The following is a 17,971-nucleotide window of genomic DNA, read 5'->3' as shown; positions in this document are numbered from 1 at the left end:
CAATAATTACAAAGACGATTGGACCATCTGTGCATCAGATTTATGGCCTTATCATGTACAGTCAGACCTTCCTAAAGTAGCTTGTCAAAGGAGTAGAACTTAAAAGGAAAGAGCTGTATGTGTGGCTACATTTTTAAGTAGCTTCTAAACAAACAAAGACATTGTCTTGCTGATCAGTTTTCAGAAGATGAAAAATCTAGGTCAAAACTGATACGGAGCTAAGAATCTGGTATTGAAACCATTTTTTATCTGGCAAAAAACTGGTGGGAAAAGATGAGTGGCAGGGATGAGGGGATGCACCCTGCAGGCTTTCTAAGAATACCCTGCAGGACGGCCTAGGGGCTCCAAGCATCGCCTCTCTTGTGGGTGAGCATGCCCTGGGGAAACTATCATCCATAGAAGAGGGGCTGAAGGAGACAGAGAAACAGAGAAGATAGTTGATTTGGAGTTGTTGTTGTCATTGGTGTGGTTGGAGGAGCTGGAGTTTAGGAAAAGCCCAAATATCTCCTGATCACTGACTGCAAGGGGGAACCTGGCTACAGGTGACTCACATTATGGAATGAGCAATGTGGGGAGCAAGGTTTTGTTTGAACAAAGTAATAGTATGGCGTAGATTACTTCCTAGGACCCAGCCCAGGTCTTTGTTCTCAAGCAGAACGTTCTTGGGAGCTGCACAAGTGCAAGCAGAATTAAAAATCTCAAAATACATTTTGAAAAAGTCACCAAGCTGCACCTTGCTTCCAGAATTTGGCCAGGACAGGCAGCATTTTATACTCAAGGTTTTTCTTTTTAAACTCCAAAGGCAGTAGAATACTCATTGCTTTAGTGCAAGAACATTATAAAACAATGGGCTGCTGCAAGAAGTGGTATACACAAGGTCCTTCCTGAGAGATGTAACTTGCCCAATTAAGAGCTAGCTTGGAAATCTGTATTTCAAAACCAACCAGTGCCACATGGAGGAAAGCCAGAGCAGCAGAGCCCGTCAAGCCCTTACAGCAAGTTCATGCTCCAAGATTCATTACAGTGCCTCTCTAAATGGCATTATGGTGAAGACAAGGAGCCCGCATAGAAAGCTGAGGAAAAGATATTCTTCAGATGGGCTATTCTGCAGCATCGAGGAGTCTTGTTCTCTTCCCTCACCTTCCCCTCCCCCCCCGAAAGAAGAGATTAAATAGTGATGTTTCAAATGCATACTACTGTTTCTTGTTAAGTAATTTTAACTCAGAAGTTATAAATATGCCAATGGATTAAGGGACGCATGGGACAGCAGAACAATGAAAGCTAATCTGTGCACAGAAAAATGAATAAAGGCAGTTTAAATTCATTGGAAAAAGATAAAGCAAGCAGAACCATCCCAGCCTCCATTGCAAATGGTTTATAGATGCATAATGAGCATAACTATTAGAGGGAGACAAGTTTTTAGAAAACTCAGTTGAGTTTGCTGTAAACTCCTTTTACTTCTCTCAGTACAGTTATCAATGAAATGGAGCTTTGAAAGAGGAGAAAAAGAGAGGAGACTGTGAGAAAACTAGGAGCAGAGGAAAAGAGCTAATACTGAGAAATAAAATAAAAGCAAGGAAAATATAGGAAAATCGAAATACCAAGAAAATGTACAGAAAAGCAGATAAGAAATTGGAGATAAGAATGAGGGAACAGAAGTCAGAGTCAGAGATAAAGCATGAAAAATAGAGAAAAAGGTAGAAAAGGGTTGAATAAGATAGGAGAAGACAAAGTCCAAAACGCTACACTAAGGCTGACAGTACTCCCCCCTCCCCCCCAAAAAATATCCAACCATAAAATCATAATAGAGGGAGGGAGGGAGGGAGGGAGGGAGGGAGGAAAAAGGAAATTTAAAAAAGAAGTTACAAGCATCACACCCAGAAAATGCCATCTTTCTTCAGCATGCAAATCCTGTTTTGCATAGGCACACTGAGGCAACCAGCAGTGAGGAGGCTTGCCAGTGTCTTGCAGTAGTGCAAAAAATGAGACTTTTTGCTAACAAGTCCCAGTCCAGCTGCTGCCAGCCTGCCTTTGGCTGGGACTTGCCAAGACGATATCATTCTACGACAAACTCTTATCTAAAAGCGAAAGGGACAACCACCAGTTGCTATGTGAAAATGAACCCACCCAAAGGTGGAAATGACTTAATGCTTTCTAACTTCAGGCTGGTCATGAGCTAAGCAATAGCCTTACTCAAGAAGAAAAATGAAATAAATGCCAACATTTTGTAATACGTAGAATCTATTTTCTCACCTGCCCTCTCCAGTAAGGAAACTGAATTCCAGGAATTTAACTTCGGGTACAGGTATTTGTCATTCTTCTTTGCTGCACTCAAGGGCTCGATGCTGAGGACAGATGGGTTTCACCAACTGTTCCTTACTGTCACAAAGCTAGCTTGGATTTCTGAGCTTGCCCCCTCAATTAGACAGCCATAGTCTTCCTCATGGATGAGGTCATTTTCTTAATCATCTTTTTATCTAAAGGACAAGCCTCTTTTATTATGTATGAGAAAATAAGACGCCCTGAAAAACCACAGGAGGCTGACAGAAGTGGGTGGCTTTTATATTAGATGAAGTCCCACATACAAAATAAACCTCCCACTGACTGTACCAGGAGCAGGACTTCAGCTAAGGTTCATCTCTGCTTTACCTTTTTTATCTCCCACTTCCTCCTTTGTGTTTGATACTCAGATGCCCAATACAGCTAAACCTCAAATGACATCTTTGCTCTATAGCCACATTGAGATACATACATGCAGAGAGAGACAAAAGAAAAAGCCCTATACACATTAGGGGAGTTTTGTGTATACTGCATAAGAACTGCAGCATGGTATCCCCCTAAGGTCCTGTGCAAAAGGTGATGAATTCAATGAGACTTTTTTGCTTGCCTTTGAAGTGCTTTCAGATGAAGCTTTAGAAGAACTGTAACATTGCCAGCTCTGCATGCTCAGTGTACCTACAGCAAGAGACAGTAACTTTTCCATCTCTGAGTTTGTCTTAACTTTCATACAAAGCAGAGGGGAAGCAATTACAATCTTGAAATCAAGCATAGGGTAGTGCCACACATGCCACCATTTGGGTCTTTTCAAACAGAGGCACGTGAAAATGGATATTAAAATATTTTCGAGGTGTTTTCCTGTCAATCACATTCCAACCTGTTTTTGGTTAAGAATCTGAAATGTTTAATTAATATAATTTTTTTCACTCCCAATTGGAGAGAAATCTTTAGAAACATGAGCTAATCATGGAATGCATTTCCAGAAGGCAAAAAGACTTGAAATGACTGATATTTTAATAGCTCCTTTGTTTAAAGTCAGCTGCAAGAATTTTTGTGGCTTTAATACTAAATAATACTATGGAGAAATGACAGCCCTTTTCCCTTTCTCCTCGTATGGGTTCCAGGCCACAGCTTATCGCTGCAGAGGCTGCAGAAATGGGGGCATTTTTTAACTTGCTTTTAGGGACCAGTAGGGCAGAAAGATGCTATCGGTGTAAGAAGTGAGCAGAGCCTTGGCGCCAGTCCTCAGCTGTGCCCAATAGCACTGACTAGGAGACCAAAAAGATTAGGGGAAAAGTTCTGTCTGCAGGGAGCAAAGAGAAAAGGGTGGGGAAACCAAGTCAGAGATGTCTCCCTCAGCATCTCCCTGCCTTCTGAAATATCTGTTTCTAGCCTCAGTCCAGGAACAAACACAGGAACAAACCTACAGGAACAAACCCACAGCACGTGGTTCTTTGCTACTTGAAGACCAACTGGAAGGCAGTACTGTGTTCTGGCTAAGGTTGAGGTGACATCCATCACCTCACTTGTCAGAAATCGGCTGAAATTGCTGGATGGGCATGTGGATACAGTGGGGTAGGATGAATGGAGCAGAATTTTCCCACTCTGGGAACAAGTTTTAGACAGAAAGCTTCATAAAGCAAAGCAAAAAATCGTAAATTAATATTTAAAAAAATATAGAAGTATCTCTGAGGATATAGTCTTTGGACCATGTTGTAACTTTTTCTTCCTAGCTATTATTTCTTAAACTGGAGTTAAGGGTTGATGCACCCACTTCACACCAGCTAGGCATAGCAGCTGTTCTCTTCAGCTATGTCAGTTCGTTTAACAGAAGATACTAACTTTTTATATGTACCTTGTCTCACCACCATGATCAAAGTATTTTTTCTTTGGGTATTCTTATTTTTTTTTCAATGTTCTGACAAAATAACTTAAAATATCATGATCAGTTTATATTTCAAAGCCAAAAGTTATTCCAAAAAAAAGTCATACTAGAGTAACTTCACAAATCTGTAAAATTTTCCCAAAATACTCTTAAAACAGGATGCCTTCTAATAGCCACTGCTTTCTGATATGGAATGAATTGACATAAAAAACAATCAAACATTAAAACAAGCAATTTCAACAAAGGGATTTTTTGTCTGAATAGAGAAGGAAGTGGAGAAGGATGGAAAGAAATCCTGCATCATCCTGGGAAGTAACAAAAGGAAAGGAAAAGAGAAAGGAGGAATCTCCAAATCTTGTGCTTGTCCAAGGGAAAAGCACATAAAGCATACATGTTAATGAATAACCAGATGTTTCTAAAAGCCAGGAAATCTACTCTTCCCCTTGGCCAATTTCAAATTAGCATGAACTCCTTTTCTTGCTCCCAGTTCATCAGTGAACACTGGATACTCAGATGCTTTCTTTATTTGTGCCTCCTGCAATGCTCACTAAATCCAAGGAAAGTCTTTGCACAGTTTGGTTTTGGAGCAGTCTCTTAAGCGTAGCAATGCTGTGGTTAACGCAACACTTCAGTTTGCTCTGAGACGTGACACCAGATTTTCCATTACAATAAGCTTTCCCAATTGTCTTTCTTGTGGCAATTTTAATTATATACAGAATAAACTGTTCTTTTAGCTATTGAGCCAATGTTTCAGAAGATTCAAAACAGTATCCGGTATTCAGTCAGTCAGTTACTCTTCTAAATTAACGTCAGAGACTGATCAAATGATCACCCTACCATTTTTTGTTTATTTAACTATAGACTTTGGCAGGCCTGCCTGTGTTAAGTTCACTTATCCCTAAGTGTTTTCAGATCAGAGCTTCTATTTATCATGAGACAGCAGTCTGAGGAATTAGTATCTTCTTCGTGGTGTTCAGCAGACAAGATGGGTCTGTAGTATAACATGTCAGAGAACTACAAAGTCCCTTTGGACAACCTTCTGTGAGAATTAGATCCTTCGGATAGCTTGACAAGCGTTGTTGCTTTTTCTTTTGTTCCTCCTGTTGTCCTCTATGGCAGGTAGAAAATGAGCAATTAAAAGGATCTTATGTCTTCCTGTATTCAATAAAAAGAGATGTGTAAGAGGCTGTCATTGTGTCAACCCATTTCTTCATCACTGCCTTAAAGACGTGCTTTCTCATCTCCCACCCCAGCCATTAAAGGGGCAGAAACTAATTTCCTGCACAATTTCTTTGGCCAGGCCTAAGCGGCTTAAAGAGCAGTCCTGCAAATGTGCTCAGAAAGAAGTTCCATAGCTTCTGCCTAGAAAGGAGTTCAAATAAATTAGAGCTCATTGAGCATTATTACAGCTTGTTGCCTATGGTATTTCCTCCCCCCAGGGTAAAGGAAATAATCTTGATTAATGACACCCAAAAAAATCATTTTTCTCTTTAATTCACTAATTGGTTAATCTTTTGTGACATCAAAGAAGGCTGCAGCATTTGCAAAAAATGGTCAATGCAAAAGCCAGATTTCCTGTGCATTTTCCATGTGTGCTTTGTTTCCTGATGTAATTTCTAACTGAAAAGGAATGAAAAATTGAAATCTCCAGTTTACATGAGAAATGGCAGTTTTGAGCTCCCTATCAGACACCTCATTTTCTGTACATTAGTCACAATCAGACAGACAAGGCTCTGTCTTGTTGAGCTACATTTAGTAGTCTGTCTGAACTGCAAATTTAGATGACATCCAAATTACACAGACTCAGCCAGTAGGTTACACTAATGCAAACTAGGAGAAAAAGAATCAAGACTATTGATTTTTTTGGTCCTTTCTCTGTCATATTCCCTTAAAGGCATTTACCAAGGCTTTTAAGATCTTCAGCATTTTCACAAAGGAAAAAATTACGTGCAAATAAGAGTGCCTTAATCTATTCTTCCCTGCTTGGATTGTTCTTTCTGTACAGTCATTATGTGTTTTTTACGCTGCTGCTGCAGTTTACTTGATCCACTTTCATGCACCATGTGGTCAATATATATGTTGAAGAGTAACTGTGGAAAAGCACATCTCTTGCACCTGCCTATGATAATCAAAATCTTGTTTGTTAATTCCCTGCAATCCAAACACATCACACATCTCTCTGCTCTTTCTTGCAGCTGTTTCAGCAATTTGATGTCAGATTCTGCAGAAAGCTCTTCTGACCACATTTTCATTCGCAGACAACCTGATTTTTTGCAATAAATATTTACAGGGGCGTTGTTAGAACCTCACAAATGTGAAAAGCAAAGACTACAGATTCTACTGACAAATAGAGCTGATTTTCAAAGTATTGAACCTTCACAACTCTGTCAAAGCCAAACATCCCTGTCCCTCTGACTACTCAGGCTAACATGACTACTGAAGACACACATAGCTCTACTGAACTCATACGGTAACATAATTAGCTGATGTGAATGGCTGAACTCCACTGTAGGCAACAAAAGTATGTATTATTTTTTGCCTACCAGTCTCTGCAGAGGAGCCATAGCCAATATCCAGCTCAACATAACTGTATATTACTGAGAAACTCTCAGACAACACAGTCCTTGGAGCAGTCAGCGCAGTTCAGTTCAGGAACGACAGGTAGCACAATCAGCCAAAGACTTAAGTTTCCAGATGCTATGAAAAGTAATAGAAATAATAACAGCTTCAGAGAGTTTAAGTGCTTCCTTCTTTGAACCAGCTACCCACCGAGAGAATTAGGAAGAGCTTTTTTCTATCTGATCTCACTAAGCAGCTGTATAAGCTTTTTTAGGCATAGTTAGCAAACTACAAACTCATTAGCCACTACATATGGTACTGTCACTTTCCATGAAATCTGAAGCTCACATACTTTCCTTTTAGGCTGTGCACATGCTTCCTGTCGGAGCTGAATGTATGTGCCATCAGGCAGTAATATGCCCCTTATGCGTTACCATTTGTGTTTGTTTGACTTTATTTTTCATAGGCTCCTAGGCTTCTGACATTATTTCAGCCTTCAAACTTACATGCCCTCTGCTTTTTTTCCTGCATCTAGGGAAAGAAATTGATACATTTGCCCTTTTTTCCTTTTTTTTTTTTTTTTTTTGATATGCCCACTAGGACTCCATCTTCCATCTTCTGTTCCCCCTCATATGTTATTAATTCAGACATAAACTGAAGTTCATGCTGGTTTTTGGTGCCTTTTTTTTTTTTTTTTTTACCCTTGCCAATTGCAGGGTTTGAGGTAAGTGAGTTTCTCACAAGCAGGTAAACTGGCCAAATGCTTTCCTAGTCCTTTTTTTTTTTTTTCCCTCCGCGAAGGTAAATCCCCCTTCAAAGCACTAAGAAAGGTCTCAGTTATTATTCCAAGCCAGTTTACCATGTTTTTCTTCCCCACATAAAACACAGAGCCATTTCCACTCTTCAGACTCACATTTTCCCTATCATTGATTTTTTTTTCCCCTGACATTTCTGTACTATTATTTTGCTACTTGGCTACCTCTTTGCTAACTCTAATGGAACAGAATTGAAGCAAAGCCCCAAAATTCCTCGATGTTTGTCCCTCTTCCTTCCTTCTTTTGCATCTATCTTCAAGAGTCTTTTAAAAATTTTCCATTCCCACTGATTTTTTTCTTCTAGATCTCATTCAAATCACACAAATAGCCTGTTTAAAGTAACTGTAAATTTTGCTGGCTTCTTATCTTCCTTTTTAATCAAAACTTCAAGTTTATACCATTACTATGGGCTCATGTCATCTCAGAATCACCGCAAGATAATGCAAAGATTGAATTGAATTTGAATAAGCCCTAAAAATTAATTAAAATTACAGAAGCATTCAGTCATCCTCTGAACTTTTTTTTGAACTTCTTTTTGTCTTTCCCAATATGTTTAGTCTGTGTATTTCCAATAGAAGAGAATTTGAGCAGTTGGAGAAGACACATGAAGAGAAAAGGGATGTTTAAGTAACTAGAAATGGAAAAGATGTGGCAGCTCCAGCATATTTGACTGGAGAAAGAATGAAAAAAAAAGAAGTTGCCTGCCTACAGTAACATTAGCATTCAGAGGACTACAGTAAGACCACTAGTTTGAGTTCTTGAATTAAAACATAATGTACAGAACTACTACTTGCCACTGCCACCCTGGGAATTACTTAAGAGACTGGAAACAATGCTGCCATGGTGAAAAGCAAATCAGCTGGCAACAGGACTTCATAGAAACACAATTTAGTAGATCTGGACTGCCACACTATGGAGAAATTAGAAGTAAACCTGCTTGGATAGGGGATACCCTACCACTTGTCATAGAGATAGCAAGTGTCACAAACGGAAAAAGAAGGCATTTAATGAGCTGCTGATAAGGATGATAGTATTTTCTAGAGCACCATTTTGGGAGAGAGGATAAGCCGCAGAGAGGATGGTCAGCAAATCCATTTCACTTCCAACTTAACACACTGCTAGCCATAAATGGTACGGACGGCTACTGCATAGGACTTGGATACTACCTATATCTGCTTAGCACCAAAGTCAGTGATAAAACTACATTTCAATACCACAAGGTCTCAGTTTAACTCCTGCTGAATCATGAAAAAAAAATGCCTCAATTCTTCAGTTCCTATAATAGTTCTTCAGCACTCACAGAATATCCCATTTTACACCTTCAAAGCTCTTTGGAAAAAATAACTATATACTGATATGGATGTTCTCTGGAGACAATTAAACGTTATTATCTTCTTTCTAAAGGTGGAGACACCAAGACACAGAAAGGTGAAGTGACTCTCTATGTGCCAGAAGTTTTAAAGTTATCACAGCTGAAGAACCCAAGTGTCCAGAAAACTAGTTTAATTGCACATAATACACGTCCCAACACCACCAAAAAAAAAAAAAAAAGGCATAATTTGGGGGTTATTTTGAGGCTTTCAGAAAAAGAGCTAACCATAAGCAGAATTTACAAATTATTCCTTGCAAATTTTAGAGATTGTATGCAAAATCTAGTTCTGAAGCAAACAGCATAAGTCTTAGTTTCCGTTGTTTATATGTAACAGGAATTAACTTGCCATGACTGAATGGGGGCAGGAAGAACAATGGAAACTTGTGAATGGAATATTATGTTTTAGATGTCCAAATGTGACAACTAAGTCTTCTGATGACACTAATTGATTAGCTACAGATCTGTACAAGAGACCCCTATTTCATGGAGTATACCAAGTCTCTGAATGGAACATCAGCCAAATTAAACACCAGACTTACAAAAAATGTATATGATCGATACTATATATACTGTGGTATCTTGTGTGTGTCACTAAAATAATAGTTATTCATACTAAATTAAAAAAAAAAAAAGTTCTCTTCATTTTCTAAGGTGAAATAAAATCTGTAACTAAGTAAACATTCACATTTACACTTGATGGATGACCTTTAGTATTAAGCAGAGGTCACCTGAATCACATTATCCATATTTGAATGGTTATATAGGACTTACTTCACACAGAGATCCCCAGGGTAATTATTTCATATCAGAACTAGGAAAGTTTAGTATCTGTATGCAGTATGTATTTACACTTCATGCCAATGCATTAAATAAAATTCTATCATATTCTGTCTTTGTATTTTCTTCTTTTCAAAGACATACAGTACGTGATCAGATTACCAATTCCTTCATAGTCTGAAAGGCCCTGTCCTGCTATTGTTAAAACAACTATGAAAAGGTTGGGAAAAAAATGGAAAAAAAAAAGTCAATAAAGAAACTGAAATTGTTTTAGAAGAGTGTACAACATCCTCTACAACCACTTTGTCATAAGTGAACAGGCAAAAAAAAAGTATGAGAAAATGCACTATTATACCATTAATGGACACACATACTTACATATACATGAAAAATGGTAGAAAACTTTAATGAAAACATTAGTTAAGAGAAACATCTGAGAATGATTTAAAGGCCAAGTTCAAACCCTTAGAAGCCAAAGGATATTTTTCAAAGTAACTTACACAACACTCCAAGATGTACTCAGCACAAAAAGAGGAAAACGCAAATTGAATAGCCTGAAACAGAGGGTGTTAAAGTCCTAATCAAGGGATTTAAATTCCACTGCTAGAGCCAAACCAAAAGGCCTAAGACTGACTTTGAATCCGGAGCGTTTGAAATCTAGATCCAGACACATTTGACTTCTGTGGCTAATGTGGACTCAGACTTGTTACAAGAGCTAGAAATTGCCTTGAGCTTCAACTAAGGAGGCTGGCATGAGTTTCCTTTCAAAATTTTGACACCTGAATATCCTGAAACCACACAGGAAATTATTCATAACAAAGCAGAGATGGTTAAAATATAAGAATCTCTCATCAAAACTCTGAGAAAGCATCTTCCTATGAAACTTTATGGACAGGAAAAAATGTCTACTGTGAGAAATACTGAGATAAATATAGCATTTTCACATTTTCCAAATACTTTCTACATTTCTTTCAGGCAGGAAGTAGTAAAACAGTGGTCAGGAGTTTCCTTCTCCCTTCTTTCTGTTCCAGTTTTCTCACCAGTTTTCAGAAATGTCCACATGGAAATAAGTTTTTTAAAATTAATTATTTTTTTTCTAGATTTTTTAACTCCTTTTCCAAAGGAAATTAAAGAGAAAAATAGAAAAAAAATAATAACAATAAAAAAGAAGGAATGCAGAAAAACCTACTCTGTTCAAAACATGCTTATCCTGTTCACACAAAGACACTGAGCTTTGCATGGTGGCCATGCACAGCCACAAATCTGCTTCAATCCTCTCAAATTTTGGCAAGTGTTTAGCAATTGGGTCACAGCTTTTAGCAAAGGCAGTCTGCAGAGAAGGGGACAGTGGGTCTAGAGGCCCTGCAGGGCCTAATGCAGCCGAGCCATTTAGAAGGGCAGGGAACAGATTGCTGCTGCAGTGCTTCTACTACTTCAAAATGTAGGTGGTAACATGTAAAACATGCAAAGTCCCCGTAAAAACAGAATTCACCTGAGGAAAGGCCATATTCCAAAATGCAGCTGCTTCCACTGTACAGTAGCAGAAGCAAGGCATTCCAGGCTTTGGAATCCAAATATCCTTTCCAACTTCATTCCAGCTGTTGTGTGCTTCAGAAAAACAGAAGTCCATTTGGCAAAGGGCTGGTAGGATCTGTTCCAGAGAGATGGGAAATGGGAATAGAAAAGGTGCTGAGGGTCAGGACAGAGGTATGTTCACAATGTTGACATTTGCACAGTGCTTGCCAGCATTGTGCCTGTTCTAAGCCAATACCATTAATCATTCACTCAACTCACTTGAAAAAATTACAAATAAAAATAATTAAATAGTGTCAAGGCTTTGTGTTTTTGTACCACAATCCACAAGCTTTGACCTTCATGTGCATATTACATGCAGACCATGCCTGCTTAAATAAAGTTTTGTAGCAGACAGAACATCTGTTAGGTCTATTTCATATTCATGTTTAAGATGGGATTAGTCTCTAGGCTTTGTCAAATAATGAAGAAAAACAAAAAGGAAGAAAGAAATTAAAATCTTAATTCCCCTTTGATTTTGTGAAACAATTTGAATCTGAGCTAATTAGTACAAATGCTTATAGGAAATTCTGTAAGATCTTTGCTTGAAATCTTCCAACCTTTCTGAGATTAACAACCCATCTATAGCATAAGCCCCTTCAGAAATGCAGCACATGTACGACTCCGCAGAATTACAAGGAAAGGTACTTTGAAGTCCAAGCGCTTATGTGGTGTTAGCTGGTACAGCTGTGTTGGAAGTAACATTGTTAGGCCCATTTTGCACCAGACTAGGAGCCAGCACCAGCTAAAATATTTTATGTATGTTTTTTTATTGGTGTGCAGAAAGCATTATAGCACTGTGTTTAGAAGTGATGCTGAATTAGGGACCCCCTGATTTTAAAATAATAGCCTTGTAGCTTCAAACTGCTAGTCAGAACTGCTAGTCAGTGCCTTAACACCCCCTCTGAAGGCTTCACATGGCTGAGGGCCTAGAGCAGAAGAATGCCTGACAGCTCAGCGGCCACTTCAAAGCTGGTAGCAGGAAGCCAAGTGACAGGTGAGCCACTGACCATCACTCAGAGCCCGCACAGGTGGCCAAACTTGGGTGAGAAGCTGAGGAGTGTAGGTGCCAGGTAAATTGTATGGGCTCCCTGGAGGACTGGGTCTGCAGCAGGGCTGGGAGCATGTGTTGGCAATGTTGAGCTTAAAGGTAGCCCGGGTGAATACTGACTGACATGTTACCAGGAAAGACACAGAATATTGGAAGCGTGAGACTGGAAAAAATGCCTCAGAAAGAGACACACAGGTAAGAAAGACCGCACCCAGCTGACCAGGTAGCTCACACAGGGAGGAGGGTCCAGAGAGCTGAGGGAGAGGAGGAGTGAGCCGTCCTCAATCCACAGATGAATGAAAGGGTTGACACAGCGCTTCTTCATCGTCCCCAGTACAATTCCATTTCCCACCCACTGGGAACCATCTCCAGGTCAGCTCCACAAGGCTAGACAGGTTTCCTGTGTGAGGTTCCTAGTTTGCTAAACTGTGGGATACCAAGAAAAGAGAATCAAGCAGAAATGGAAAGAAAGCCATCGTTTTACACCCCCTCCAAGCATCCTCCATACTATACCCCAAGAGGCAGGGCCAGTTCCCATACAAGCACAGATCTATGCAACAAAACAGATTTTCACTTGCATAATCATTTGCATGGCAGGACTTACAGCTTCTGCTGCATGCAGAGCACTGGAGTCAAGTTCTTTTCCAAGCTCTCCTCTCCCTACTTAAAACCAGGCTGGATATTCCCCAGTAATGGCTTTTACAGCAAGCACGCAACAGCCAATTTGGAAGGGTCACTTCACTAGTGGGGAAACAGATGGGAGCGGGCAATTATCAGCGGAGAAATACCGCACGTAGACAAATATCTACTGCTAGGATGACACCAGCAGAGCTCCTGTAAGAGTTAATCGCGCCCCTTTGCCTTCTAGACTGTGTTGCAAAGGTTCATAAAATAGTGGGTGTAAATTATTTGCAATTTCAAAGGGCTTTTGATAGGATCCCTCACTGGAGATTATCAAAGGGAACAAATAAGCATGGGATAAAGAGCAAGTCATGTTAAGGATTAAATCCCAGTTAAATAATAGGAAACAAAGAGTTATAACTAATGGGTTTTTCCCAGAATAAAGAGAAGTTAATAAGAGGACACCCTTCAGAGCATTACAAAAACTATTATGGTTCAATATAGTTATTAATAACTAAGGAGCAGGGCTGTGGGGTCACAGCATATGCCTGAGACAAGAATAACCTGGGATCTTGTCTGCTGCATTTTTTGTTGTGTGTGTCTGGGTTTTTTTTTGTTGTTGTTGTTGTTTTGTTTTGTTTTGTTTTTTGTTTTTTTTTTATACCCCCGAAGCACCCTGTGAAATCAATGGGAAAGTGCGATCATGGCTCATGAAAACCAGCTCCCATTCTCAGACCTCTGTAAATAGCCAGTCATACTGGGACAGGCTGTAAATCAGTAAAAGCAGCTCCTGAATACTGTTGCTCTAATAGCTAACAGCTTATCTGTATTTCAAAATATCTCTGGCTAGATAGTGATAAATGGGGTGTCATAGCTGCTTGGGAAAGCATAGCTGGGATGCTATAAACCACAGTGCGAACATTACGTCAACAAGCACGATGCAATAATTGGATGCAACTAACTTTGATCAATGATTAAACTTAACATAAGAAAAGTTAGAGCTTGGGGGCATTGTTTGTTTTTCGATGCATTAGGAATTGATTATTTAAATCAAAAAGACTCGTTTGTTTCTCTTTTCTGGTCCCGCTGACAATGGGAAGGCAGGGCTCTGCAGGGCTCTTGTAACCAGATACTTCGCAGCACTCCTTGTCTAGCACTTTAGGCGATTGATTTTTTCCTTTCTTTTCTTTCACATACCTAAAGCTACTTTGAAGGCAGCAACCTCCCTTACTCTGTCCTCCTGCTATTCCCAACCTTCTGCCCTGCAGAGACAGAAAAGCTGCAACAGCTGCTTGCCGCAAATAACTCTTCACATACACTAATTTTAGTGTAGAAAGAGCAAAGTAGCTGGGCAAGACAAGCTAGGCGTGACCTCGGATGTCACGGGCCCTGTCAAGAATAACACCAAAGAAATGTGCTCCTGCACATCGACCCCTACACACACAATCACAGATTGGGGAGCACCAAGAGGAAGAATCCAACTCACAATCGGTCTGAAAACTAATCTAAATTAGAAGCAGGTTAATACAGCAGTCCACAACCAAGAGAAAAAACAGAAGCAAGGCACAGTATTCTGACTTCATCAGCAAAAGGAAACGAAAGAATTTTAATGGGAGGATTCCCAGAAGCACTGACTGGTGCCTAAGTCCTGTTTACATCCGTGATAAAAACATCAGCTCCCACCAACCATTTCTAATATCTTGCCCTTGGGATATCATTTGTAATGTGTCCCTGTTATTTAGAAACAACACTTTCTAGAGAAAATACTGCCCACTTAAACCCACAAGTCTGGGTCAACAGGCAGAGTAAATCATTGTTGCTTCCCTACAGTTCTAGCAAACAGCATCTGAAAATAGAGAAAAAAGTCACATTTTTGAAGCAATTTCTCTGAATTTCTATAATACTGGTGGTAACTATAGTTTAATCGAATGTCTTTAAAAGTATGTTTTTAAAAGTTAACTACAGGATTCAGAATCACATAGGTAGTAATATATTGATATACATGCCTGTTGACTTCAGCACATTTTTTGAATCAGATTGCACTATTTTTGACAGTTATTAATTTTAAATGACAGAGAGAGGCTTTAACCTGGAGTGCCTAGAGATGACTGTTTATAGTTTTCAGTGATTTTTTTTTTCTACTGAAAAGGACTGATGAGAGCTTGAATTCTGGAATGCTAGACAGGGATTATACTTTTAGCTGTGCAAATAGGCTTATGATACTTGAATAGTATCAGCACAAAAACAGAGCTGTTCTCTTTGTAAAAGCTTTTAATATACAGCACCAAAGGTGAAAACCTTAATTGATTATCCTATCTTGTATCTTGTGTTCCAACCAACTGTTGGAAATAAATTGAAAAGAAACAAAAGACATTCACCAGAAACAAGAGATCCTGGGAATTGTATGATAAGATTTTTTTTCACCTTCGAGCAGAAAGTTGCAGCAGCAAAGCTTCCCTTTCCGTGTCATGCTATATGTTGCTGCTGCTAACCTTGGCTAGTCCAATTCCACATGTGCTGTTGCACTAAATAAGAATCTGGCCTTCACATTAACAATTTATTCAGATCGCTTCACTAACCAAGCGACCATTACGTATACACAAATCAGCAGAAGAGTCACACAGAATTAGGAAATGTCTTCTATTGATCAAAACAAAGCAAGCCAAGGCAATTCCAGAATAAATCACCAAGAACGTGCTGCATTTTCCACAAGCACCGATCTTCACCTGCATTTAAAAAAGTTGAAAGGTTCGTTCCTTCAGTTTACCTAAAATATTTTAAACATGAAAGAGACTGCAAGATGTTTGCAAAGCAAAGCTCCTCTCTGTGGGGATGGATTTCAGTAACTCCTATTTCACGAGCAGTTACATTGACGGGGGAAGCTGAAACTATCGGAAGAAGTAGCTGCAATAGCCCAGGAATATAAAACTGAAATAGCTATTTGGAAAGACAGAAAAAATTTAGGAAGTGGAGTTGGAGGCATTAAAAATTCATACGCTCCAGCACTTTAACTCTGATGTATTTGAAGCACTGAAACAGTTAAGGTATTTCACCGAGGCACAAAATAACCTCATTATCATTTCTAATACAGATCAATACTCTACACTGCCCTTTGAAAAATACAGCGTTGCTGGTCCGCACATTTATTGTGATCCTTGCATTAGCTCACTAACATTAAAGCTTTTGCATAAGCCCTTTGCTAGCCTCTAGAACATGCCTCTTTTCCCCCGCCCCCCTCATTTGATCAGCATATTCCTGTATCAAATTGTAAGGGAAACAAAATGCAAATCAATACCAAACGTATTGATTATTTCTTTTCCTTTCTTCCTTGTGACATTTTGTCAGGTGGGTTTCTCCGCTCCTTGGGGCTGCCTGGTGGCATTAGAGGGCTGCTCCAGTCAAGACTAATGGCACAGGCTCTGTCCCAGGTGGATGCCGGGTATTGTTTGAAGTAACTGATTGGTGTGAGAGCCCTCTAGCTCCCTCTCCCCAGCATGTGGTCCAAAGCACAACATATGCTTCCTGCTTGCTAGATTTGTCTCCAATAATAAAAACAGGGTTTCTTTTCAATTTTAGTCTTGTGCCCAATTTATCAAGCAAAATAACATCAAGGCTTCAAAAGGCTGGGTTCATAATCTGGTTCTGCATTGGATTAGTGGGAAGCACAGTGAATAGAGAATTACCGAGATAACATCTTTGGTTATACCATGAAAAATATATGTATGTGTGTACGTGCATGTGGGGTACGTGCATGTGTTTGTGAATTCTGACTCATTATGAGGGCTTCTCCTGCACAGAGCTGGGAATTGCAACCTGCAGCTCTCTAAAATGAGCTTAAAAAAAATAATAATGCAGGGGGAGGAGAATTGAAGTCACAGTAATGCTGAGATTCTGATATTTGTTCTTTTCATTGTAAATGCTGATAACATACGTTAGCTCCCTGGGGCCTGGGGGGATGCAATTGTTTGGTGATGTTTCATTCATGCTGCTATAGGTCTTTAAACACAGAACGGGAAGGAAAAGGGGCCCAGCTTTCTTGCTGGTTTTTGTTTGTTGTTTTTTGTTTGTTGGCTTTTTTTTTTAGAAGCTTGAACCATGAGAATAAAAACCTACCCTCTCAATTAACACAATGGCCCAATTTAAAGAATATTGTCATTGTTTGCTCAAACAGTAATGAACAATGCTACAGATAAATTTAGCATTCCTCCTGACATTATATTATAATAAATAAGGCAATAATGGAAAAAGCAAACTTACTCATATTAGAATATAGCATGCAAAATATTTATCTAGGATTTTCTTGAGAAAAACAGATTAAACTTCTAATAAAAGCCATTGTTTGGTGTAAGCAGTAAAGATGCACATAACTAACACAAGATGTATTTTATTTCAAGTTGTCTAGAAATCTCTCTAAATACTTTGTATTTAGATCAGAAAAAAAAATGCTTTTATTGATAGAATGAATTTGGGACCAATTAGACTTCTTTTTCTTCAGTAGAGCACGCAATTAAACGTATTGCTTCAGGGGAAGTTTTAATGCTGGGTGCACATTAGGTGAGGTAATGCCAAGCCAAACGCTTTCCAAGCTGCTCAAGGAACATGCTGACTTCACTGGCACTCGACTGCACAAGTATCTCAGTCTTCCAATGCAGCCACATTTGGTTTGACTGAATGAAAGCTGGAACCAGCCCTAGACATTCACTAAGCTCAATTTTAGCATGCAAGGATACCAGACATAGCTCCTGCAGAGCATCAGGCTATTCAATGGTTTATGCTTCACATGCCATATGATCTGTCTCTGTTTGAATATCTGATTTACTCTGTATCAGTCACCCTGAGTGATAAAACTTTACCATCCCTATTGTTCTTACACAGAGAACTGACCCACACGTGCCCACACATGCTTTCAGAATGGCCCCATTTAAATGTAGACTGGGATTTTCTGTGCAAAGAGACTTACAGAGTCTTTGCTAAGAATTATATTTTACTTCTTTTTTCTCTAAGAAATAAGAGGTCTCCCTTGTTTTTCTTAAAGATTTTCT

General features: G+C 39.3%; 1 protein-coding gene across 11 annotated transcripts in view; it reads right to left on the bottom strand.

The window, feature by feature from the left end:
- Positions 1-17,971, bottom strand: part of LOC310900140 (uncharacterized protein) — a 222,706-nt gene that overhangs the window by 43,145 nt on the left and 161,590 nt on the right. For 9 of the 11 annotated variants that reach the window (XR_014584847.1, XR_014584851.1, XR_014584852.1 and 6 more), the window contains one exon: positions 11,178-11,336. Coding sequence is in view for 6 of the 11 variants with exons in the window: in XM_083837619.1 (XP_083693745.1) it covers positions 11,178-11,336 (159 nt within the window). In the remaining 5 variants the exon portion in view is untranslated. Of the gene's footprint in view, positions 1-2,258; positions 5,318-6,829; positions 6,860-11,177; positions 11,337-17,971 lie in introns of those variants that run through there. The other 2 variants (XM_083837612.1, XM_083837613.1) reach the window with 2 other exon arrangements.

Source organism: Anser anser (genome assembly GCF_964211835.1).
Source record: "Anser anser genome assembly, chromosome: 5".
Classification (NCBI taxonomy): Eukaryota; Metazoa; Chordata; class Aves; order Anseriformes; family Anatidae; genus Anser; species Anser anser.
The sequence above is the reverse complement of the archived record's forward strand: the minus strand, read 5'-3'. Positions and strand labels throughout refer to the sequence as shown.